Raw genomic sequence first — 26,516 nt, 5'->3', positions numbered from 1 at the left:
TCTTCTCCCAAACCCCCAAATCTGATTATATCTCCACATCTATTTTACTCCAAAAAGACACTTTTCTCTCTCCAGGTCTTGATCATTTTTCTCCATGCTCAGGTCTTTTAACTTCTCTTAACCAACAACTTCATAGAGGCTTCACACAGCAGTCTTGTTTAAAAAACATGTATTTTCCAATGCCACAGGATGAAGTCCATACTTCTTACCTGGTACAGAAGACTGGCTCTAGTTTATCTTCCTGCTCTCTTATTTCTCATACTCCCTTATCTGAAAAGAGCAGTCAGCCATTCTCCCGTTTGCCATGACCTTTCATATGGATGACTTCAGCCATTCTATTCTTTTTGCATGGTGTGCCTTCCTCGATTTTGTCTACTGGATAGATGCCAAATTCTTTCAAGGTTTCTTAGTTTTGGTACTTTCCATGATCACTTTTCCCTAATGCCCATGGTCAAATTAACTGCTTTCCCTCAAATGTCTCCTTGTTCCTTTATTCACACCTCCTACTATGTATGTATCATACTGCATAATAGAATGTGCATTTCTTTCCCACTAGACTAAGAGGTCCTTAAGAAAAATGGATAGGTTCTTATCTCTACATCTCTAGCACCTAACACACTCTCTGGCTTCCAAAAGGCATTCAAATGTTTGCATGTTTGTCTTACTGAAGGGAGGAATACAGGTGAAATGATTTCTGCAAACAGAGATCTATATACCATCTAATTTACTAAATAAAAAAATCATATATGGATCCATCATTTGAAACCAAAGGCATAAAACAGACATACAATATGAACTATATTCTTTCCTTTGACGTATCTAAACTCAAATTAACTATAATAGAATTACATATTAATTCTGAGACAGAGACACTAAAAGCATTTTCTAGTACTAATTTATTAAGATTATAGAAATAGAAAATTAACACACAGCTGTCACCTAATGACCCTGACGTATTTTGAGCATGGTTACACAACCTTAGTGCTAGAAAGGACCGTGGAATTTTACGAATCCTGAAAAAGCATGTAAGGATAAGAAACAATAAACATTCCAAAAATTATATAACAGTTCACAACCAAGTTAAAATCAAATTGTATTGTTTCAAGCTATAATTCTATTTTTAAAAATATTCCCACAATTTCAGATTCAGAAAATCAAAAGTGAGAATACCTTTTTGTTACTGTTCCATGAGAACATAAATATTTTTTTGCATACTCAAGCTACAATAATCAAAATAGTGGCACTGGCATAAAGATAAGACATATAGACCAATGGAATAAAATAGAGAGCCCAGAAATAAACCCGTGCATTTATGGTTAAAAGATTTTCAACAAATGGACCAAGTCCATACAAGAACAGAGGGCAGTCTTTCAAAAAAGGTGCTCAGAAAACAGGATATCTACATGCTAAAGAATGAAACCAGACCCTTACCTAACACCGTATACAAAAATCAACTCAAAATAGATAAACGACCTAAACATAAGACCTAAAACTATAAAACTCTTAGAAGAAAAAATGATATTGGAATTGGGAACAATTTCTTGGATAGGACATCAAAGGCACATGCAACAAAAGACAAGTAGTCAAACTGGCCTTCATGAAAGTTTTAAAATACTGTGTATCAAAAGACACTATCAACAGGGGCACCGGGGTGGCTCAGTCAGTTGAGCATCTGACTTCGGCTCAGGTCACCATCTCACAGTTTGTCACCTTTGTCAGCCTAACGATATATACCCCTGGTAGTCTACCTCTCTCTCAAAATAAATAAATAAAAACTTAAAAAAAAAAAAGACATTATCAACAAAGTAAAAAGGCAACCCACATAATGGGAGAAATATCTCTAAGTCATCTATCTGATGGGGGATTAATATCCAGAATACATTAGAGAACTCCTAAAACATAACAACAAAACCAACAAAATGGGCAAAGGACTTGAACAGACATTTCTCCAAACAAGACACATAAATGGCAGATAAGCATGAGCATGCTGAGGATGAAAAAGATGCTCAACGTCACTGATCATCAGGAAAATGCCAACAAAACTACAATGAGATACTACAATGAGATACAATAGGACGGCCACTATTAAAATAACAAGTGTTGGTGAGGATGTGGAGAAGTGCAAACACGTGTGCACTGTAAGGTAAAATGTACAGCCACTATGGAAAACAGTATGATAGTTACACAAAAAATTAAAAAGTTAGAATTACCACAGGATCCAGTACTTCCACTTCTGGGTTTATGACCCAAAGCATTGGGAGCAGAGTCTCAAAGAGATATCTGTATACCTGTGTTTATAGCAGCATTATTCACAATAGCTTAAATGTGGAAGTAATCCAAGTGTCCATCGATGGATAAATGGATAAGCAAAATGTGTTATGTGCATACAACGGAATATTATTCAGTCCTAAAAAGAAAGGAAATTTTGACGCATGTTATAACATGGACGAACTTTTGACATTATGCTGAATGAAATAAGCCAGCCACAAAAAGACAAATACTATATAATTCTATTTACAGGAGACACTCAATTAAAACCAGAGAGATAGAAAGAAGAATGGTGGTTGCCAGAGACTGGGGGGAATGGAAAGTTCTTGTTTAATGGGTATAGAGTTTCAGTTTTGCAAGATGAAAAGAGTTCTGGAGATAGATGGTAGTAATGGTTGCACAACAATATCAATGTACTTAACACCACTGAAACATACACTTAAAAATGGTTAAAATGTTAAATTGTATGTGTATTTTATCACAATAAAACATTGGAAAAAAAAGAATCAGTGATAACAATGCCGATTTTCTCCAAATTAATCTATGTATGTAACATCATCCAAACTAAAATACAAGATGATTTAAAAAAGTTAAATAACTCAGTAAGAAACATTTAAAACTTTGTAAAAATAAGCATGAGAATATACCGGGGAAATTCTGGAAAGGGGTGTGGGGTCAGACTAAACTTAATGGAGTCACTTAAAATACAAGATTTTTGTGGTAAAAAGTTATTCTTAATGTTTGAAAAATAAATATGTGAGTATAACTGGGAAGTTCCTGAAAGGAACACTGCAGGATGGAGAGTAGATGAATCCCACCAGAGATTAAAATATATTACCTACAATAAACAGTGATATAGTAATTAAAACAATTTGATATTCATGCTGAGCAGACATATCAATTTATCTATGAATCTGTAAAGAAAATAAATTTTTAATGCTTATTAATTAGTACTACAGACATAGTGCTGAGAGACTTCTTTTCTTTACAACCACACTGTCAGAAATAAGCTATCTGAAAGTATATGAGTGAGACTGGAACATCCCATTCTTGTATGGATGATAGATCATTAATCAAACAGCAACAGGCTTAATTTCCAACTCAGAATTTCAGATAGGGTATCCCAGACACAACATTCCACATTTATCTTAACTGTGTAGTCTCTAAGGAAATAGGACTTTGAGTTTGCTTCTCAGCCCAGCCTGATGTTAATTAACCCCCTGACATCACAGCCTTGCTGTACTTCAAACTTATCAAATATTGCTTCATTTAAATTTTGTCTAAACTCCACCCTTGTCCAAAATCCTATAATAACCCTATTCCTTCTTTATTTAGTAAAATGCTGACAGTTCTTCTGGTGTGTGGTCTCCCTCACAGATGCAAGTTAATTAACCTTTGTCAGCCTAAAGATATATAACCCTGGTGGTCTTTACTGGATCAAAATAAAGGGTTTATTTAAAAACAAAAAAAAAAAACAAAAAAAACACAACTATGTATGGAAATTTAATACATAATATACATACTATTTTAAATCAAGAAAAAGATGGCTTAAGTAATGATACTGAAATAATCTTTCAGGAAAAAGATAAAAAGCAGCCAGCTGAATACCTTTCTTTCAAATTCCAAATGTTTCTAAAATTTCAATATTCTAGAAAAATGAAATTAAAACAAAACTAGAAGAAAACATCATTTACATTTTTTAAAAACTTCGTTTAATGTTTATTTTTGTGGGGGGGGAGGGGTGGAGAGAGAGGGAGACACAGAATCTGAAGCAGGTTCCAGGCTCTCAGCTGTCAGCACAGAGCCCAAAGCAGGGCTCAAACACACAAGCCATGAGATCATGACCTGAGCCAAAGTAGGACATTTAACCGACTGAGTCACCCAAGGCACCCCACTTTATCATTTTTGTGCCATGAATTGAGATCTTCTCAAAACTCAGAAGCTATTGATTAAATTTCTGGCAAGGAAACTGCTGGTTCAAAGACATGTTCCTATATAAAATGTTGAAAAAAAAAACTGTACAGCAAAATTGCCAAGAAGTATCATAACAAAAAAAACAGAAGATTAATATAAAAACAGATAAATTTAAAACAGGCACCTGGGTGGCTCAGCGGGGTGAGCGTCCAACTTCTGCTCAGGTGATGATCTCATAGTTCGTGAGTTCGAGCCCTACCTAGGCTCTGTGCTGACAGCTCAGAGCCTGCAGCCTGCTTCAGATTCTGTGCCTCCCTCTCTCTCTGCCCCTCCCCCACTCTGTCTCTGTCTCTCTCAAAAATAAACATTTAAAAAATTAAAAAATAAAATAAAATAACAAAGAAAACAAAGGATTTGCAGAGAAGAAAATACAATGGTCGAGGATATTCAAATTCCACATTAAAGAGGAATACCTGGGTGACTCAGTAGGTTGAGCATCCAACTCTTGATTTCGGTTCAAGTCATGATCACAGTATCATGGAATCAAGCCCTGCATCAGGCTCTACACTAAGTGTGGAACCTGCTTGAGATTCTCTCCCTCTCCCCCTTCCTCTCCCCACCACTCCCCACCCCCTGGCTCTCTCTCTCTCAAAGAAAAAAAAAAATTCACATTAAAGAAAACTAAATCAAATGCAGAGATAGTACTTTAACCTATCATACTGGTAAAAATGTTTAGTAACACACAGTAATGACATGGTAGAGAAAACTGGCACTCCTGCATTCTTTCTCACAATACACATATTTACCGTCTTTTGGAAGGACAATTTGGCAATATATTTTAAAATTTTTAAATAAGTATGACCTGACCCACCATTTCATCATCAGAAATTTCTCTTATGGGGGCACCTTGGTGGCTCAGTTGGTTAAGCGTCCAACTTTGGCTCAGGTCATGATCCCACAGTTCGTGAGTTCCAGCCCTGCCACTGGGCTCTGCAGTGACAGTGCAGAGCCCGCTTAGGATTCTCTCTCTCCCTTTCTCTCTCTGCCTCTCCCCCACTTGCACTCTCCTTCTCAAAATAAATCAATAAGCTTAAAATTTTTTTTTTTTAATTTCTTTTATGGACAAAAACAAAGTCATCTGCAAAAATGGTCATGGCAGCCATTGCTGTAAGATGTTTGCTTGTTGATAAGGAACTAGTTAAATAAACAAACAAGGTACATCCATACCACAGAATACTCTGCAGCTGTCAAAAACAATGATCTACATGTGCTAAGGAAAATCTTTGCACATTTGGCAGATTATGATTTTTTTTTTGCCATTAATGTGTAGTGGCTACTTTTTAAATAAGAGAAATGTAAAGAAAACAAATGAAAAAACCCAAACTAAAACCATAGATTAAATTTCATGTCTACACAGAAAAGAGTACATTTTCTTTCCCATCTCTCTGTGTATCTTGCAAAAAGGGTAATGTCTATATCAGCTTATACGTATGTGCATCTTTTACTTTACAACAAAGAGATGATGTCCACTTCACCCTTTCAAAACTATTTTCTCCCATAACACAACTTCAGTCATTAAAACTGTGTAAGATAAAGATTTATTTTTATATTTTTTTGAGAGTGCACAGCACAAGGGACAGAGACAAAGAAACAGAGAGAGACAGAGAGAGAGAGAGAGAGAGAGAGAGAGAGAGAGAGAGAGGGCATCCTAAGCAGGCTCCATGCCCAGCATGGAACCCATGACCTGAGCGGAAATCAAGAGTCAGATGCTTAATCTACTGAACCACCTACGTGCCCCCAGAATGATCTATCTAAAATGAAAAGCTGACCAAGTCACTCCATGAATTCTCCATGGAGCCCCACTGCCTATAAGAAAAAAACTAAGCATCTTTAATTTACATGATATATATAGGCTCTCCTTGATCTAGACTCTGTCCAGATTTCCAGGCTCATATTTCAATACCCCATGCCTTATAATTTATTCTTCAGTAATCCTGAACTACCTATACAGTTCACTAAACATCCCAATGCAGTGGGCTCCTCTATTCCTATTGTCTCCTCTGTCTACACAATACTGTCTTCCCTTCACTATCTGTGCCTCAACCTCTCTAAGTCCCATCAAGCCGGTGTTTTTTATTGGCACAACTGACACCTTGAGCTGGATAATTCTCTCTTGTGGTGGCTGTCCTGTTCACTGTAAGATGTTTAGAAGTATCTGTGGCCTCCACTCACCAGACACTAGTAGCACTCCCCCTGGTTGGGACAACTAAAAAGGTCTCCAGACATTGCCAACTGTCCCCAGCAACAAAATCAGCTCCAGTTAAGAACCACTCTACTAACCTGTTAAAACCTGTTTATCATATATATATAAAATATCTAAAGAAGAATATATAAAGACTAGTTGTAACATCAGTTAACTCTGAGGCAGGCAACTCAGTGACTGAAGTAACTAGGGAGGAAAAAACCTTATTTTTCACTACAGTCCTATATGTTTTTCATCTTGTACCTCTCTTCTAACCTCTCCACTGCTACCACCCTAGTCCTACCACCCTACCATTCCTTTTCTTCCTTCTCCTCACCCTCCATCTTTCTCTCTCAACTAGTATAACTGGATCCTAATCAACTTTTCCCTTTACAGCCTTCTTTCTTCAATCCATTTTTACCAGTCCATTTCACCAGTGTGATCCCTTTAAAAAGACATTAGTCATTTGCTCAAAATCCTTCAGGGTCTTCTCAGTCTCACTCAGAGACAAAGCCAAAACCAGTAAGATGAACCTGAACGGTCTGCCATCCTATCCTCACTCTTCTTTCTCTGATATCTCCTCCTAGTATTTGGTTTCTACAGTTCAAAAACAAACAAACAAATTTCATAAACTCAACCTACTGTTTCCCTTGCTGTGTTCTCTCTGGACTCCTTGCTGTTCCTCAAACACATGAGGGTCTCTGCCCCTGCTGTTCTGTTGGGAACACAACTCATCTACATAGTCACATGGCTCACTCCCCAACTCCTTCAGGCCTTTACTTCTCAGGGGGTTTTCCCTATTCTTACCCACAGCACCTACTAACGTCTAATATATTACACATTTTACTTACCTTGTTTATTGTCTCTTTTCTCCATCTTGTTCATTGATTCTCAAATCTGAGTCTGCATCAGAATCATCTGAAAGTCTTTTTAAAACAGTTTCTGAATCAAGAGGTCTGGTGGGGGCGGGAGGGGGGGTGCGTTGAGCCTGAAAATCTGCATTGTTAACAAGTTCCCAGATGATGCTGATGCTGCAGGTCCAGGGACATTTTGAGAACCAACATTTTAGAATATAAGCTCCTCCAGGACAGAGATTTTTGTCTGTTTTCCCTCTACAACCTGGTTCTGAGTCAGTAGTGAGATAAGTAAATGATAAATAAGTAAATTTAGATGTCCCTACTCTGTTCTCACCACACCCTCTGATTTGGTCTGCCCTATGGTGCTAAAAATTTATTGAACACTGTAAAAGATAAATGTGACCTATTTGGAAATGGGGTCTTTGCAGATGTAATCAAGTTAAGATGAAGTCATCAAGGTGGACCCTAACCCAATATGACTGGTATCCTTATAAAAAAAGGGAGAATGACATATGAAGAGATACAGACACAGAAAGAATGGAGGGGAGTGATATAGTGGCAAGTCAAGGAATACGAAGGACTGCCAGTGACAGAAGAAGCTCAGAGACATGAACAGATTCTCCCCTACAATCTAGACACCATGTTTCTGCCAACATTTGATTTCAGACTTCTAGCCTGAAGAACTGAGATGATGAATTTCTATTGTTTTAAATCACTCAATTTGCCACACTTTGTTATGGCACCCCTAGGAAAATAATACAAGGACCAAGAATGCAAATTACTACACCAAACCATATATAATTTCAAATTTGGCTGTATCTAATTTCCACCAGTTCAAATGTTTTCGTGCATAGCTTTAGTTGTAAACTAACCAGGTTTCCCATTTCAGAATCTCGCCAACCTAATATTGCTTTTTCCTGCCTTTAATATGTGCCTTCAATGTGCAAGGCAGCTCATACTACAGGTTCTAGATAAATTATTCAGATTTTTTGGTTTCTCCTACTTTCTTACAGGCATCTCTATTTAACAAATATCAACTTCTTTATATATTTTTCTCCAAGGGACACTTCTTTTATTCACACATTATAGATTTTGGTATGTATTTTCTCCTTGGCCATTCGAATTAGTTGCAAAGTGAAAATTTAAGTACACATTAGATACACATTTAGATTTTTTTTTAATTTTTTTTTAACTTTTTATTTTATTTTTCAGACAGAGACAGAGCATGAACAGGGGAGGAGCAGAGAGAGAGGGAGACACAGAATCTGAAACAGGCTCCAGGCTCTGAGCTGTCAGCACAGAGACCGACGCGGGGCTCGAACTCACTGACAGTGAGATCATGACCTGAGCCGAAGTCAGACACTTAACCGACCAAGCCACCCAGGCGCCCCGATATACATTTAGATTTTAAGATAAAATGCTAACTTCTTTTTTGTAGAACAATATTCCTTTTCTTTCTTCTCTTCCTTCCTTCTTTTAAAAGAATGACCTTAATCGTAATGAATTTGGAGCAAAAAAATTTTGTCATACTTTTCTTCCCACCTTATTATAGTTTGTACACTAGCGTCTTTATTCAAATCTCAACAAATGTTCTAAAAGTAATATGGTTGTATTAGGAAGCTTAAAATTTTAAATGAATGTGAAATGAATTTCACCAAGTTGTCCCTTTTCCATTTAACATTTGTTTACAGCTACAATGTCACAAGAATTCCAATCAATAATTTCATCACACAAAGGCTCTATTTTAAATTACCATGGTTTACAAAATCTATAAGCTGTAAAATGCAATTTTTATCTTAGGGAGCAAAAATCAATATACAAATAGTAAACAGCATATGCCTAAATGACACACTTTTGTATTTCTATGACTGGGTGAAAATTAATTCATTATATGTACCACTAAACAAGTTTGTGATAAAATTCTAAGAATTTCTGGATATTAAATTTACTCAGAAATACAGACTAGTATAATCTATACCAAAAAAAAGCATATTTAAGAAAAACTGTATCTATCCTATCTAGGAATATTAACCACAAAATATTGTTTAAACACTGAGGCCTAAATAAGAAGATACAGAAAAACACAAATTACAGACATATTTGAGAGAGATTTTTAATAGTTCTCCACCAGTACTTAAAAACCATGCTCCTTTCCTACGAAGATTTTAAATGAGTCATACTTTCCTTACTAAATCACTGTTTTACTTAACATATGGTGAAAAGAGTTAACTGTTTGGTAACTTAAAACTTTATATTCACTTAAATTGCACATCAATATATACTAGCTAGTGGAAAACAAAATAAGTATAGTTTACTATATTCAATACTCAGAACACACAGCATCATGTGCATAAGGCTCACTTGACATTTATCTGATAAGGGTATGGAAAGTTGTTTAAATATCTCCTAAAAATCAAGTTCCCACTGTCTAAACCTACACCAGAATTAAACAAGTTGAACTTGTGCACAACACTTGTTCCTGGCACCCAGGCCAAGCTATCTATATTCTCTGCTTAACTTTTAGTAAATGAGCATATTTCTGTCCAGGTCACTTTGGCCTAATTATTCACTTTAACGTGTTAAAGTTCTACCTTTATAACTAACTTTTTAATTCATACTGAAGTCAAGTCATGGTTAGCGTAATAGTTTCCAACCCGAAAAGCGTTAAAAAGATACACTACAATATCTATAACGAATTGAGAAAACTAGATATAAATCCAATCAACTTTTCCAGAGCATGTGGTGCCTTCTTGTTAATTATTTAAAAAAATAATAAGAGGAGAGTAAGAGCTAGGGAAGAATAAATCCCCACTCCCAAATTACATTCTTCTTTTAAGAGTATATAATTTATCCAAATTCGAAGGCGTATGGCCAACTTGTCAGCACCTACTACTCACACACTCGCGAGGGGGTGCCGGGGGTGGAGAAATAAACTCTTTGCCTCCTTCTCTACCGTGCAAGTGAGCCAAACACACCTGGCTAGCTCACTTTGCCAGAGGCAGTGAAATTTTAAAAAATAAATCAGCCACAAACCTGATGATCCAAGAAAGCCCCGAGGAAGTCCCCCCGGCACTTGGGGGAAGACGCTCGCTCGCCCGGCACTCGCGCTGCCCGGCAGCCCGGCGGCTCTCGATGAAGGTGGCCACACCTGAGCCCAGAGTCCGGCCGGACCCACAGGACGGAGGAGGGGGGCGGGGCGGGGACCGCCCGGCCGGCAGGACCGCTAAGTGATCCCGCCGCGACCAAGACGCAGCTCGAGTCTCACTGCCGCCGCCCGACGGCGGGCAGCGCGCGAAGAGGAGGTGAGGGGCACCAGAGGGCAGAAAGGAAGAACCCACCACCAAGAGGAGGCTACTCGTCAACAAAATAGCGGCCCGGTGGGCAGGCTGCCCCAATGGCAGTTCACAGTGGCGCCGGGAGGAGGAAGTGCCCCGCGCCTCCCTCAGCAGCTCCAAGTCCCCAGCCCCAGCGGCGACCCCGAGACACCTGTTTGGCTGCGCCCGGGTTTGGTTCCACCCTCCACGCTCCCCCAAAAGCACACTCCGCGCTGGGAGGACGAAGGGAGCCGAGACCTTGGACCCGCAGCCTGAGGGCGCCTCCGCCGGCCGTACCTGACATCAGCCGCGGCTCCCTCTCGCCCCTCCTGGGGGGCGGAGAGGGGGACGACAGGAGACCGGCAACCTTAGCTCCTCCCGGCACCGGCAGAAGTGGCTCGTGGCCGCTAGCGGGGGCCGCCCGCTGCCGCCCAGATTATTCCCTGGCGGCGGCGGCGGCGGCGGCAGCGGCGGCGGCTGCCGAGGCGGACCCAGCTCGCGCTCCCGCCCGCTCGCTCCGCCCCTCCCCGCAGCGCGTCCAGGCCGCGGCCCGCCGACGGCGCAGCCGCCACCCAGGGGTCTCCTAGCGCTGACGTCTCTGCCGCCGCACCAGCCCCAGGGAAGGGCGGAGCGAGAGGGGGCAGGGTGGGGCGGGGTTATGGCGACGTGCGGACGCGGAGATTGGCCGCCAAGCTCACGCCCCGCCCTTCTGCGAAGGGGTCTGGGAAGTCGGGTCTTCTATGAGCAGTAGTCGCTGCCCACTTGCGGCTCCTCGCTGCTGGGCTTCTCCTTCCTGGTCCTGGTGCTGGTTTTGCACTAGCTTCCGACCTTGAGAGAGACTTAGCAGTGAAACTGCAGGGACTGAAGCTGGAGGTACCTGAGGGACCTCTGTGTGAGGGACAGGCTCTAACCCTGCAGAAGTCTTTTGGCCTCTAGCCTGCTTCCCGTTCTTTTTTCTCCTGTCCCCCACTCACCCACCCACCCAACCCGTACTCTCTGTAGTCAGTATCTCTCTGTCCTTAATGAAAGGAAATACGGCAAGATGAGATATGCAAACGGGTGCTGGGTAACCAGATGTGTGAACCCGGAAGGGTTGAAAACATAGTGGTACCACAAAGCCTTCTGTAGCACACGCGGTTTGGTTCTGTCATTACTTCAGTGCTGCCAGGCAATAACAGGAAGCGCTTCCTTAGCGCTTTGTAAAACTCATCTTTCTTTTCGTTGGCCAAAGGACTTTGAATCAGAAAGCTGTTTTTGGATTAGAGGGAGGAGCCTGTGAGCCACTGAGACAACCCCCACAGCAGTCAGGAGGTGGGGATAAGGTCTTGGCTTTAACCATCCTCTGTCTACAAGGCCTTAGCTTGAGGGTAAGAAAGCTACCCTGCTTCCTTTAAACGCCTTCCTCAGTCAGTTCTTAAGTGCCTTTCAGTATAGCCTTTAGGAGTGTAGGCTCTGGGCTGCAATCTTGGTTCCTCCTATTTGCTGTGCAACCCTGGCAAGTTACTTAACATGCCTGGGAGAAATACGGAGCAATGTATGTAAGTTCTTGTTCTTTTTCCTTTAATTTGTTTAGATTCAGCTCTACTGGAGTTTGCCATGATATGCCATTAATAGATCCAAAGAGATCTTACAAAAGAATTGAAGCACATCTAGTGATTCTTATTTAAACCTTTTATTTTTCAGATGAGAAAAACTGAGGTCAGAAAAACTGATAGACCATTTTAGAGGTGCAAGTATCCTGATGTTCAGGTTAGTACTCTTTTCCCCACCCATCTGTCCAGACTTCTTTCCCTTCCACCCTTACCTGTATTCTCTTCTCTCTTTCCCAACCTGTGTATGGTTAATTGCCCAGCCTTACCCCCTTCCTTTCCACAACTACTGTGAAACAGGAAAAGGAGACCCTTCCAGAGGTCGCAGTGTTCCAAACAGAAAGCAAAACAAAAACTCAAGATACCTTACCTAATTTTAATTTTATTGAAAAAAATGTGTAATTGTACTGAAATTTTTAATGAGTAAGAAATAACTTTGCTTTTTCCATTGAGCAAAGATAAGAAACCATTCCAAAAAGATAAGTTCAGCCATTGCATGTCTAAGAAAATTACTGGCAGGAAGTAATATTGATATGACAAAAACTAGATCAAGTCAGCCCCTCCCATCCTATTGGGTATTTTTGAAAATAGCTGTTATTTGTATGAAAACCATACATAGTTATTCAAATAAAAAAAATAACCCACAGATAAGCAGTTTTAAAAATGTGTGTTACATTCTTCCAGATATAAAGAAAAACGCATAAAGACATAAAAATACAATATTTCATAAACTGGATCTTATACAGTTCTTTTTTCACTGAACAATATATCATGATTAACATCATTTTTAAAAGTTGCGTTGCCTGTTAGTTGCATGTACCATCATTTATCTAACCAGTATTCTATTGATATTTTGGTTTTTTCACCCAAATTTTTGATATTATGAACAACACTGATGAACTTCCTTTTGCACGTACCTTTGCACAACTGTATAATTATCTCCTTGGACAGATTCCTAGTAGTGACATTAATGTCAGCCAATTCTTCAATGTTATCAACTAGAAAAAAGAAAATTGTGGTTACTTTGAAAAATATGCTTTATATATGAGACTCACAATGACTAGATTCTCCCATTTGAAACAGATAAATCTTGGACAGTATGTTTGTTTGTCTGGTGTGGTGTTTCAATAATGTGTGTCAAAGCTCGTTGGAGCAGGATAATGTGTGTTGAGGCTCCTTGGAGCAGTGTGGTAGACACTGCTAGTTGTTTAAACCAAAATACTTTCTTCCTTACTAGCAGAACTCTGATTTTTTTTCAGGGTGACAGTGTGTCTAATTAAAAGTATTTACTTCTCCAGATTTCTATAAGCCATGACGGGCCATGTGACCTTTCAATAAAATGCAAATTGATATTGCTAGGAGAGGCCCAAAGTTTATGGAAGAAATGTCCTTTTAGCCATTGGACCTGTACCTATTTTTGTTGTCTTACCTGGAACAGTGACATGATGCTGGAGGTGGAGCATCCATATTTCAACCATAATAACCAAAGCCCCACACAGTATTAATAGTGTAGGAAGTCAGGGGTACCAGGGTTGTGATTGCTTTGGAGGGTGAGCTTATTAGCTCTGGACTGACCATTTCTAGATTTGTTGTTATGTGAGGGAAAATAAATCCCTCCTATTTAAGGTTTTGTTGTTTGGGTTTTCTGTTATAAGTACTGAATACAATTCCAAATTGATACAACACGATAGGACAAGTCATAATTTATTTGGCACTGTCTGTAGAATTTTTTAACAGGGTGAAATAAAAATAAGGACACAAAATGGGAACAAATAAACAACAACTATAAAGAAGCCACTCTTTAATACACTTAGTTTCCTTTAAATATCTACATGGTATTGGGGGGCGCCTGGGTGGTGCAGTCGGTTAAGCGTCCGACTTCAGCCAGGTCACGATTTCGCGGTCCGTGAGTTCAAGCCCCGCATCGGGCTCTGGGCTGATGGCTCGGAGCCTGGAGCCTGTTTCCCATTCTGTGTCTCCCTCTCTCTCTGCCCCTCCCCCGTTCATGCTCTGTCTCTTTCTGTCCCCAAAATAAATAAAAAACGTTGAAAATAAATAAATAAATAAATAAATATCTACATGTTATAATGAGGTTAACAAATCATTTTGTAATAATTAGATTAACTTCTGTAAATTAAATTATATTCACTGATATAGTGGCTTTAAAATATGTCCACAAGTTCTTTGATGCTTCTTCCTTCAAAAGGTGGAACTTAATTCCTCTCACCTTGAGATTGGACTGTGTTTAGTGACTTGTTCTCATGAATAGAATGTAGAAATGATGTAGTGAGACTTCTTAGAGAAGATCTTAAAGCATATGCCAGCTTTTTTCTTCTTCTCTCTCTGGGATTGCTTGCTGGGGAAAGATGGTTGTCAAGTCACAAGACTCTTAGGCAACTTTAGAGAGGCCCACATTATGAGTAATTAAGGTTTCTGGCCAACAGCCACTGAGGAACCAAGGACTCCTGAGGATAGCCATGTAAGTGAACTTGGAAGCACATGCTCCAACCCTAGTCAAGCCTTCAGATGACTGCATCCTTCATCAACATCTTTACTGACCTTAGGAGAGATCCTGAGCCAGAACCACTCAGTTAAGCTGCTCCCAAATTCCTGGCCCACAGAAACTATAGGATAATATATGTTTGTTGTTTTAAGCCATTAAATTTGGGGATAAATTGTTATAGAGCAAAGATAACTAATATAGCTGGGTATAATAGAGCCTAGCACAATGGCTGACACATACATAGGTGTTTAATGATTTGTTGTTTGAATGAATAAGCAATTTGATGAAGAAGAATATATCTTTTTCACTTTAAAGGGATACATAAAATGCTGGTATTATTTTTGATCCCTGACACCTGTATTATATAAGGTTTTTGGACATGATCATAGAGAAATCACTTGTGAATCTTATTGCAATATAAACATCGATAACCCTGGAGGAAACATGTGGTGAATAGAGCAGTGGAACCCTTGAGACTTGGATAATGCTCCCAGTTTTATCACTGATTAGCTGAGAGGCCCATGGCAAGTCACCTAAACTCTCTAAATCTCAATTTCCCTATCCATGAATTGGGGAAAATAATCCCAACATGCCTCAAAAGGTGATTAATCACATTATATGTGACAGTGTAATTGAAAAGCATTGACATTCTTTTAATTACATTAGGCTCATGAGGTCTATCCTATTTTATTTTTAAGCAATTATACATTAAATATTTTAGGTGTGTACACCATGAAGACTTTTCTTTCAAGAGGTGATAACTTATTACTGATTTTACTGTGTACATTTATAAAATATTAGCATCATTCATAGTAAGCAGTAAGATTTAAGAGTATGGCGGGATGGTAGGTTATTATATGTCAGATCTCATTTTATTAGCCTGTTGAAAATTTATTGCACTTTAAAAAGAATACATAATTATGACTGCCTCCTTTTTCTTTTCATGAATTAATTTGTAATTGCAGTTGGGTGTGTGCCCCTCTTTGTGGTAACAGTGGTAGTTAAGCATACTTAGTAATAAACATACATTTAACCAATAATTTGGTCTGAGTCTAAGAATTTATCCTAGAGCGAAATTGCACCCAACAGCAAGAAAATAAATGATAGAATATACATCTTGCTCTTTCAGTGAGGAAGACTTGGGCACACAGGAAAGTCTTTATACAGTGGAACATCAGAGGTTATGCAGTTGTTGACAATGCACAGTTTGGTGGTGTGGATGACCCCAGAGGTAAATATGTGAGATGAGTAAGATAGAGCTTTAGTGTAAGATTCAAGTCCTCGTTATGTAGTGGATGAATTATTTAAATTCCGGGTGTTTTGTTGTATTATTCTTTCTTCCTTTCTGGTCTTCAGTATGACTCTAAATCAGTTGAAACTACCGGCTTAACTAGACATCAGGTTATTTGATGCTACTTACCATCTTTATTAACTTGAATAGGAAGGAGAACTCTAGAAAAAAAAGGACAGAGCTGTCTTTTCTGGTGAGAGTGTGCTTTTCAACAGGGCTTCTTGTTTCATATTGAAACTACCTGGGCGGGGGGGGGGGGGGGGGCACTTGGGAGGCTCAGTTGGTTAAGCACCTGACTCTTGATTTCCGCTCAGGTCATGAGCTCATAATTTGTGAGTCTGAGCCCCTCATTGGGCTCTGGGCCAACAGTGCAGAGCCTGCTTGGGATTCACTCTCTACCCCCTTTCTCTGCTCCTACCCTGCTTGCTCTCTCTCTCTCTCTCTCAAAATAAGTAAATAAACTTAAAAAATAAAATAAAATAAATCTTAAAAAAAAAAAAAAGAAAAGGAAAGGAAAGAAAGTACCTGCCAGGATAAAGTATTTTCATCCTATGGAAACTAAAAGAGCATTTCCAAACAGTTTTTATTTCTCACAGCTACGTCTTCACAAAATCTGCCAAGATTTTGAGACAGCTACAACGTTAGAGTTATTTTCTAAATTGATTGACACGTAAAGGGGATAAAGGTGAAGAATGGAGCAGAGGAGGTGATAAAGAGAAAAAAGAAAGTTTAGGAAATACTTTTAACCTCATGGGAAGAGGATTCAGCATAACTCACAGCATATTAGTTTGAAAGCAGAGACTGCCACTGTTGCACTGAGTAACTTGTGTCATCTAGGGAAAGATTCTCAATTTATGAGATTAGGCTCTCTGGGATTACTTACCCTGTGTTCCTCAAGTTCCCTGGGATAAGAATCAGAATATTCCTTAATTGTTTTCCCTCGTGGTTCAACAAAAGCAGGACACATTTGTTGTAAATGGAATAGGTGAAGCTAGCTTTAGTTTAAAATCCCTAAGCAGTAAATTATAAGTGTGTATACTACTTCTTTTATTGTAAAGAACTAATGTCTTACACATTTTAGCTGCATATTGTGGCACACTTTTGTTCTCATTTAAGTTGTATTTAAATGCGTACAAATCTAAAAATGGATTGTGATAGATACTTTGTTGGGTTTCTGCTCATCCATTGAGAAGGACCCTTTTCCTCATCTCTTTTGCTCCAATTCTCATCTACAGCTTGAATCCCCATAGTCCTGTTTATATGAGAGGACACTTCCTCTATTCTGGTAATACCTGATTGGATAGACTTTGATCCTCAGAGAAATCTGAATCAATCAGATTCTCTGTTTTGAGAATTTGGAATTGGGAGAGAAGTCTTCGTTTCTGTCTGTCGAACACTAAAACTATAATCCAGAGAGGGACTTGTAACCCAGACACGTAAATCCAAGATAAGGGAAATCTACTCTGGAGAGAGAGAGAAATGAAGCAGACTATCTGAAAAGGGTAGTAACCCTGATCTGTGGTTACCTGATCTTCTCTGGGAAGAGAGGGAGTGAAAGGGGAGACGGTCACTTTCTAGCTTTGTGCAGATTTCCTCTGGCCATCATACTGCAAGTGGCCTGACTGCTCTGGAGTTCTGTGGATCCCTACACTGTATTCTTCTATTAAATTATACTTTGTTTCTTGTTGTTAGTTTAAATGGATAATTTTTCCATTCTTTAAAATACATTTCTAATAAATCTCATTTTGGTTAAGAGAGATCTAAATAGTTCTTTTCATTAATAAGAAGTGAAAAGCATTGTGAAAACTTTGGTCTGAAGAATAACATAAGGCTTATGAAAAAATGCAAAAATTACAGTGTTTTGCATAAGAAGAACATAATGGCAGAGTAGGAAGTTCCAAAATCTCACTCTCCCACAGAAACATCAAAAAATAAGCAGAAATGGTCAGACCCAATCTTGTGAGAACTCTAGAAAACAGTTAAAAGTTTCAGTGAGCACTGTCGGGCCTCCGACTTCAGCTCAGGTCATCATCTCACAGCTTGTGGGTTCAAGCCCCACGTTGGGCTCTGTGCTGACAGCTCAGAGCCTGGACCCTGCTTCAGATTCTGTGTCTCCCTCTCTGTCTCTGCCCCTTTCCCTCTCATGCTCTGTCTCTCAAAAATAATAAATAAACATGAAAAAAGAATTTTTTTTAAAGTTTCAGTGAGCACTGTATCAAGAAAAATTCACCTCAAAACAGTAGGAAGAGTTTGTGGTCATTTTGTCTTTCCCCTACTCTTTCCCCTGTATGAGGACAGTCTTACAATATCAATACTTTTAAAGGGGCAATAGTCTTAAGGCAGCAGTCATAATGCCACGGAAATCATAAAGAGGCAGAGTCTTAACGTGTAGCACTAAAAAAATAGCAGCTACCCGTGTTCCCAGTGTGCCACTGTTTCCCTGGTTCTGAAGGGAGCAAACTGACCTTGTTCAGAATTGTATGTCCCAAAATTCATATGTTCGGGCCTTAACCCTCAGTGTGATTGTAGGGCTTGTAAAGAAGTGATAAAAGTTAAATGAGGCCATGAGGGTGAGACCCTCATCCAGTAAAGCTAGTGCCCTTATAAGAATAGACACCAGAGCTCATTCTCTGTATCATGTGAGGACACAGAAGGCAGCTATCTGCAAACCAGAAAGAATCCTCACCAGAAAATGAATTGGCTGGTACTTTGATTTTGGACTTTATATACTCCAGAACTGTGAGAAATACATTTCTGGTGTCTAGGCCATCGAGGCTGTAGTATTTTGTTATGGCATCCTGAGCAGACTAATGTGGGACAGCCTCTGATGCAAAGTATTCTGCCCTGTTTTGCCTAACTCAGAACTCAGGTGGAAAAGCTTGAAAACACTGGACACTGAATTAACAATCATCAGACCCTAGAGACAGAGATTACAGTTGAAACATACAACAGACTGCCCAAGGCAAAAACTAGGTAAAGTTTCTTTGGGAAATTAGGATGCTCAAAAGCAATTATGTATATGAAGGGGTTGGGGGGGTGGGGGAGTGGATTTAGAAAGCCATGTGCACGCTCAGGGCAAGACATACTCTGAATTCACCCGAGAAGACCCTATGCTTTCATCTTGGGCTGATCCCTTGGTACAGTGAAATCTGGTAAATTGATGGAGGGCCCTGGCTCAGATTCAATTTGCAAAGCATTCAAGGATATTTCTGTTACAACACTAGCTGAACATAAGCCAAGGAACAGAGACTTCAGTGACCACAATGGCAAGGAATATAGTCTACAATAATAGTTTGGGAAGGGCATTTAAATCAACTGGCTGCTACAGCCTTCAACAACCAAAAACATAGTGAACCTTGTGAAAGGGGAAGAACCTGACTTCTAGTTACTGCATTATAATAGTCAAATGTTTAGTCTAACCGAAAACATTGCAAGACATACGAGCAAAGTATAGCAAATTCAAAGGAACAAAACCATCTGTGAGGAATTACTAGACAAAGATTTTAAAACAGCTGTCTTAAATATGCTCCAAGAACTAATAGGAAAAAATGGACAAAGAACTAAAGGAAATGAGGAAAACAATGTATGAACAAAATTAGAATATCAGTAAAGAAAAAGAATTATGAAAAGGAACTAAAGAAAAATTCTGGAGCCAAAGGGCACAATGGCAACAAGTTGGACAAACTGTTGGCTCTAAGACAAAACAGCTTTTATGTAGAAGATTCTGGCCTGGTCCCCCAGCAGGAGATGGTGTCCCTGAACTCAAATCATAAAATTTGTCATGGTTTAGTTTCACGGAAAGATCTTGTGTTTCGGCTTAAGATCAATGTGTTTGAAGTATAGCTATAAATAAAAGTAACCATGACTAGCATTACTACTTGAAGTGGAGAAAGCTCTAAGAAGGAAGAACTCAGAGTTTAGGATTTATATAATTTCTGATGCTTGCTGTCATATTAGGCACTATAGTAAACACTTCATTCATTAGTTTCTTTTCATCTTCACACCAATCCTCTGAGGTGTTATCAACTGATAAAGAAACTGGTTTCCCAAATGTTCTCCTGCCACTTCCCACTCCACCTCATCTCTAAGCAACCATTGACCTGACCTGCACTATAGATTTGTTTTCCGTTTCTAGAATTCTATAAATAGAATTTATAGGAAGAACACAATGTGTGTTTTATCTGGCTTTTTTCATTCAATACAATTACTTTGAAACTAAACCATGTTGATTTGTTCAATAGTTCATTCCTTGTTATTGCTGAGTCGTGCTCCATTATAAGGATATACCACAATTTACGTATCCGTTCACTTGCTGATGGACATTTAACCCCAATTGTTTCTGACCCTAAACCCATGCTACACCCTTGCTTACTGTGTGGTCCTGGGAAACCTAATTATTCTCTTTGACCCTCAGTTTTTCTCACTGTAAAATGGCAATAGTATTTCTCCCCCACGAGATTGTTATTAGTGAGAAAACATGTGAAACACCTACTACTGTTCCTGGCATACAGTCGGTGCTTATAAATATCCATTTTCTCCAAGAAAGAAATATCTCCAGAAGGAAATGAGAACAAATATAGCAGTATGTGTCTTTCTGGAGTCTTTCTTCCCGCATTTTCACCTCATTTTATAGGAGACTTCTCACTGCAATTTTCCCTGCTTGTATCTTATCAGGACTCCATGGACATGATGTTCCCCTTTTCTCTCTAATCCAAATATGGACACACGTTATTTTTCTTATTCTCATACCATAGCTGAAATAGAGTGATTGTTTTCACAAAAATTAAGGGCTAAATTAAAAAGGTATAATTACATAAAACCGAGCAGTGTCAAGGCTCCCAGATGCATGCTTCTATCCCAAACAATCCCAGCAGGGTAAGTCAAAGAGCTTTGGGTTGTTTGTTTGTTTTTTTAAACATCATTTCAGATTTTACAGGAAAGTTGAAAGAATAGTATAAAGAATCTTGATACAACCTTTTTCTTGATTATTGCTTTACAATTTTTTTTTTTTTTTTTTTTTTTTTTTTACAATTTTGACAACTCAAACTATTCTCTTATTCTATTGCCTCCAAAATTTGGGCTAATAGTGGCTTTGACAGAAAATATTCAGTTAGCTCAATATGAGAACAGATATAACAACTATAACAGTTCCAAAAATTGCTTACTGAATACCTGTTAAGTGCCAGACTACCTGCTGGATGTTTAACTTGGATCCTCTACTATTCTAAACCCTGTAAGGCCAGCACTATTATTATACCCACTTAATAGATAAGGATATTGAGACATAGGGAGCTTTAGGATATGGCCCAAGGTCACACGGATCTTATGGTACTGAATGCAAATGAAACCAAACAGATTCCTGTACCTGGGTTTTTAATGCTAATTTTAAAAATCAAGTGTCAGCAAACTACAATGTTTGGGCTAAATCCAGCCCACAAAAGAGCTTTATATAGTCACAGATCTGCTTGTACAAGGATTAGCATCCTCTCACACAGACAGATGGGCACAACCTGGTCTGAGCTACTTCCTAACCTGCCTTCTGTTTTTCAGTTATCTGGCCGTTTTCTCTCACTGACTACCGGGATTTCTTGCCTTGCTCACAGAAAAACACAAGCCTAAGTTCTAACTAACTGACACCACTTTGTCCTTTTACTGAAGGTCTCAAGTCTAAAGGCAAGGTTAATCTTCACCAGGCTTGGGAATTCTTGGGACATTTTATGATGACTTACCCCAGATACTTTAAATAATAAAAGTGATACTGGACATGTGATCAAAGGCAGCAAACCTGAGATGGATGCTGTAATTGCTTTGCTCTGATCCCCCTTCAGAGCTGAAAAATTTATTCCCCTAGCTATTGGAAGTGCTGCCAGCAGCCAACCCCAGCCCTCTCAGGAAACTGCCTCAGGTGCAAACACCTGCCTTAACTCAAGGTCACGAGTCCTCTCAGGGCACCCACATGCAATGACTGATCAACGTGAGGGTGTGGAAACCCAGCCTCCCACCCTCAACCTGTAATATTCCCTAGGGCCATTGCAAGAATACAGTCTTCCATAGAAAGACCACACAACTTCTTCCTCTGCACAGTCCTGCTTCCTTCTCTTCTCTCTCACAGACATTGATCTCAAAAGCAGTTCCTAATAGACTTTATGCATGCTGATGTCTATTTCAGAGTCTATTACCTGGGGAGCCCCATCCCCCCATCCATGATAAAACCTAAAGCAAGAGGAGAGTTGTTTCTCAATCCCCTTGAAATCCAAGCTCCTTTTTTAAGTGTCTAAGGTCAATAGGTGATACAATTTTGAGTGACTCCTGCCTACCTAGAGTTAGTTCCTGCATTGACATCAGCGTTCCACGTGAGAAATGAAGACAAATAGACCCAGTGCAACCTGTCAGTCTTGTTCTCTGTCCACAAATGAGCCCATAATCATTTCACCATGCTGTTCAATGTTGACTTGGACAATTACTGGTTTTTAAATTTTTCATATTTAATTATAGATAGAATTTTGAAATACTTGCAGCATGTCAGCCCTCTTTATGACCATATTTTCCTGTAAACCTCAGTAAAATATTCACTTGCGCACATATTTTAAGAACACTTGAGGGGGTGCCTGGGTGGCTCAGTCAGTTAAGCGTCCGACTTCAGCTCAGGTCATGGTCTCAGGGTTTGTGAGTTCAAGCCCCGCTTGGGGCTCTGTGCTAACAGCTCAGAGCCTGGAGCCTGCTTCGGATTCTGTGTCTCCCTCTCTCTGTGCCCTTCCCTGATCACACTCTCTCTCTCTCTCTCAAAAATAAATAAACATTAAAAAAAATAATAAAACACTTGAAAGATCACATACTAGAGACAGTTTTGCTTTTTTTTTCTGATGTATTTTTCTAATGTTTCCATGGTGACACAACCTGATAGAGTCGTAGATATTAGACAAAATGTGTTCTCATCCTTGCTCTGTTATTTACTAGCTATTTTTTGAGCCTCATGATTCTCACCTATAAAAGAGAGGTAATGATGCCTATCTTTCATAGTGATTGGGTTAGTTGAATGAGAGGATGTTCACACAGGGCCTACCATATTCAAGTATTTGATAAATGGTAGCTATTTTAATGAACAAGTATAATAATGACATAAGTGGATTGGCTAAAAACTTTTAAAGGAAATATCTTTTCAACAAATATTTCAATTTATTGCCACATTTTTAGTCCCCTAGTAGCAAATATTAATTGGAAAACAAAGATATTTACTGTACAGATTTCTATACTGAAATGCACATAAATGATCTTCATCCAAGGGTCAATTATCTCTAGGGGCACCTGAGTGGTTCAGCTGGTTGAGTGTCTGACTCTTGGTTTCGGCTCAGGCTATGGTCTCAGGGCTTATGGGTTTGAGGCCCACATCAGGCTCCACAGTTGGCAGCTCAAAACCTGCTTGGAATTCTTTCCCTCTCCCTCTCTCTGTTCCTCCCCTGCTTGTGCTGTCTCTGTCTCTCTCAAAATAAATAAACTTTAAAAAAAGGGGGGGGTAGCAATTATCTCTAAATAAAAGAAGTTGAGATAAGTGATTTGAGTCTTTTTTTTTCCCCAGTGGTTAGAGCCTCGTGAGTCTATGGATTAGGATGACCCTCCAAAAATAGAAGCAACTATTTCTGGGAATTTGAATCTCTGTCTGTTGAGGGTGGCTGCATGTCAATAGAATTCTAGTTCTAAGTCTTCTTGACTAATAGTCTACTTGCAAATAATTCAGACTCTCAATCTGTTACACCATTGTCTGTGCAAAATACCTGTCAGTGTAGAAGTAGTCAGTAATGATTAAATTATTGTAGAAATAGAAGTGGCTTTCCTGTATTTAGCCCTAGCCTTACTGTTCCTTAAACTCTATTTAAATTGATTGTATATTATGGCTCATTATTTTTCTCTCAATACTAATTTCTTCTGCTGATTAGTGTATTTATACACAGAGGCAGTTCTACCCAAACCGAAGGGAAGAATTTAGCTCTCCCTCTGTCACCTGTTAATACTGTTCTCTCAGGAACTGGTTTCTCTGATACAATTCCTGCAGCTACCTCACATCTTTGGCCATGTCCTTAGGCTCGCACCCTCTATTTAATCTTTTGTCTCTGGAATGCGTTGCTTATATGGCCATCCTCTAGAACCTCTTTATAGTCAAGCCTTACCTCTACTTTGAGTTGGACTTGTCTTCTCTTATTGAGTGGATCCAGGCTAGGAGACACATAAGACCATCTTTATTTTCCTCCTTTTCTAAATATCTCTCTCTACATCCATCTTTTTTACTTTCTGCCTAAGAAGAGGAGTCTGATCTTAAACTTTCTCATAGAAAACAGGGTAGCATTTTTGTCTCTCTCCGTACCCTACTTCAACCATTTAATATAAGTACTAGAACATTGTCAATCAAGGTAACATTACTTACTCCCTTATACACTGGACTTCTGTCAAGGATATAAATGATGGAAGAAAATGGCAGGGGCTTGGAGATGAGGGTGGAAGGTGGAAGCTGAGTAAGGAAGTAACACTTTCTGGTTGAAGCCTGGAATATCTAAATGAAAGGTGAGGGTGATATACAGAAACAATAGAAACTTCCAGGGGCGCCGGGTGGCTCAACCGGTTAAGTGGCAAACTCTTGATTTTGACTCAGATGAAGATCTCTTGGTTGGTTTGTGAGATTGAGCACCACCCCCCCACCCCCACCCCCGTGTCAGGCTGTGCGCAGCCAGCACAGAGCCTGCTTGGGATTTTCTCCCTCTCCCTCTCTCCCTCTCCCCCTCTCCTTCTCTGCCTTTCCCCTGCTAGTGCATGCACGCCAACATTCTCTCTCTCTTTTTCTCTCTCTCTCTCAAAATAAATAAACATTTAAAAACAAAAAGAAAATTCCCAAGTTCAGGAGAATCAGAACTCCAGTCCTATGAGGAGAGTGGAATTTGTGCCCAGTATAAAATGTAGAAAGATAACGGGGGCAAGAAAGACACACATGTGGGGCAGGAAGGAGCTGAAGGAAAGAAGAGGGATCAGGACATTTAGCTAGTTTTGCTTCTCATGTACCAATTGCCTTTTATAGTGTTACTGCCTTTTATCTTTTAAGTGCAGACATATCCCCCCAATTTAGCAACATGGGTGAATACAAAGCTCCCTAGAGTGTGAGAATTGAAATAAGATGTTATACTCCAGTTTACCCAGCTGATGACTAAAAGGCCAATTCCCTTTTCTTCTGCTGTATGTTAAATACATTTTGTAAACTGTTTTGATAATGTTTTAACACTGTTTCTGTTGAAAAATGCATACTTCGAATTGAATCACCTTAAAATGAATTTTGGGTATACAGCTCACATGGAGACAGGGAACTTTTTCTAGTTTTCTAACATTAACTATCTAGATGTTGCAGATAAAGAAAATTCAGGTAAAAACGGTGGCTTGTAAAAGGCATTATGATCAAACTGAACTAAAATTATAATTTCATGCACCTTCATTCAATCTGTGAGCCTTCTTTTTCTACTGGATCTCTAGGGAGGCTTGGAGAGATTATTGGTGGAGGGGAGGGGGCAGTAGGGAAGGGAACAGACTAACAACAGTCTGACAAAAAGATCACTTTCTGCTTTGCATTTCTATTTCTCTTCCCATCTATTTCTTTCCTCTTCCTCCTCCCCCTTTCCCTCTTCTTCTGTTTTCCTGTTGGGGGTGGGAAATCCCTCCCTGTCGGAGGGATTGTTTTTTTCTTCCTTTTCTTTGCTTCCTGGTCTTTCACTGCCCTCGGTGTTTGGTCTGTCTGCTTTCAGTCTCTTCCTTTTTATTTTTCAGTTCTTGTTTTTATATGTCTTTCCTAGTAGAGAAAGGCATGTCATTATTACTGTCATTAAGAGAAAAGTTTAAGTTCTTAACTCTTTCCGGCTCTTTGCTAAGCATTATAAAAGGAAATTGCATAGGCAGTGTCTGACTCCTGAAGTATATACCATCTACTGGGAGTCCCAGCTGTGATTTTATAACTCCCTTATGATTCTTGACATATTGTTTGTTTCTCAGTCCCATTAAAAATCTGGTGATAGCAATGAACTGCCTCCTTCCAAAAATGCCTAAGTCACGGACTTAGGCAATTTTGCATGCAATTTCAGACAGTTCAAAAACCCCCTGAACCCCTTAAGATTTTGACTTCAGATCAAGAATCTTGCTGGTCATTTCAATACATTTCACAAATGTCACACAATTTGAGATCGGAGGAATCTTAAAACCTCGTAAAACTTAATCAATTTTAATTCATTTTGTTAAGAAAATCAACAGGCTATGTTTTGTGTGGGAGAGGTAAAAGGGGAAGAAATGTTATCAAACTACAAGTAGATTGTAACATTCTCCAAAAAGAACAAACGTTTATGGAGCGCTGCCTCCCACATACATAACTATATATAAAACTCCTACCTGACACAGCAGCTATAAAAATTATGTATGTGTACACATATATCCAAATATATGTGTGTGTGTATAATACATAAAGGATGTATAATATAAGATTTTATACATGTGTTAAATTTTCACAACAGCTG

At 39.3% G+C, this 26,516-nt stretch overlaps 2 protein-coding genes across 7 annotated transcripts in view; one reads left to right on the top strand and one right to left on the bottom strand.

Moving 5' to 3' along the window:
* Positions 1–11,108, bottom strand: part of C1GALT1 (core 1 synthase, glycoprotein-N-acetylgalactosamine 3-beta-galactosyltransferase 1) — a 40,713-nt gene extending 29,605 nt beyond the window's left edge. For 2 of the 6 annotated variants that reach the window (XM_032592413.1, XM_032592412.1), the window contains exon 1: positions 10,893–11,108. In XM_032592413.1, the coding sequence (XP_032448304.1) occupies positions 10,893–10,899 (7 nt within the window). In that variant the 5' untranslated portion in view covers positions 10,900–11,108. Of the gene's footprint in view, positions 1–2,210; positions 2,302–10,314; positions 10,472–10,892 lie in introns of those variants that run through there. The other 4 variants (XM_030308002.1, XM_030308006.1, XM_030308007.1 and 1 more) reach the window with 4 other exon arrangements.
* Positions 11,109–11,968: 860 nt separating this feature from the next.
* The window catches only part of ASNS (asparagine synthetase (glutamine-hydrolyzing)), a 160,983-nt gene continuing 146,435 nt past the window's right edge, over positions 11,969–26,516 (top strand). The window contains 2 exon segments of the mRNA XM_030308001.2: positions 11,969–12,133; positions 12,279–12,344. The gene's annotated coding sequence lies outside the window, so the exon portion shown is untranslated.

Source organism: Lynx canadensis, chromosome A2 (genome assembly GCF_007474595.2).
Source record: "Lynx canadensis isolate LIC74 chromosome A2, mLynCan4.pri.v2, whole genome shotgun sequence".
NCBI classification, from domain to species: Eukaryota; Metazoa; Chordata; class Mammalia; order Carnivora; family Felidae; genus Lynx; species Lynx canadensis.
This window is presented reverse-complemented; position numbering and strand designations above follow the sequence as displayed.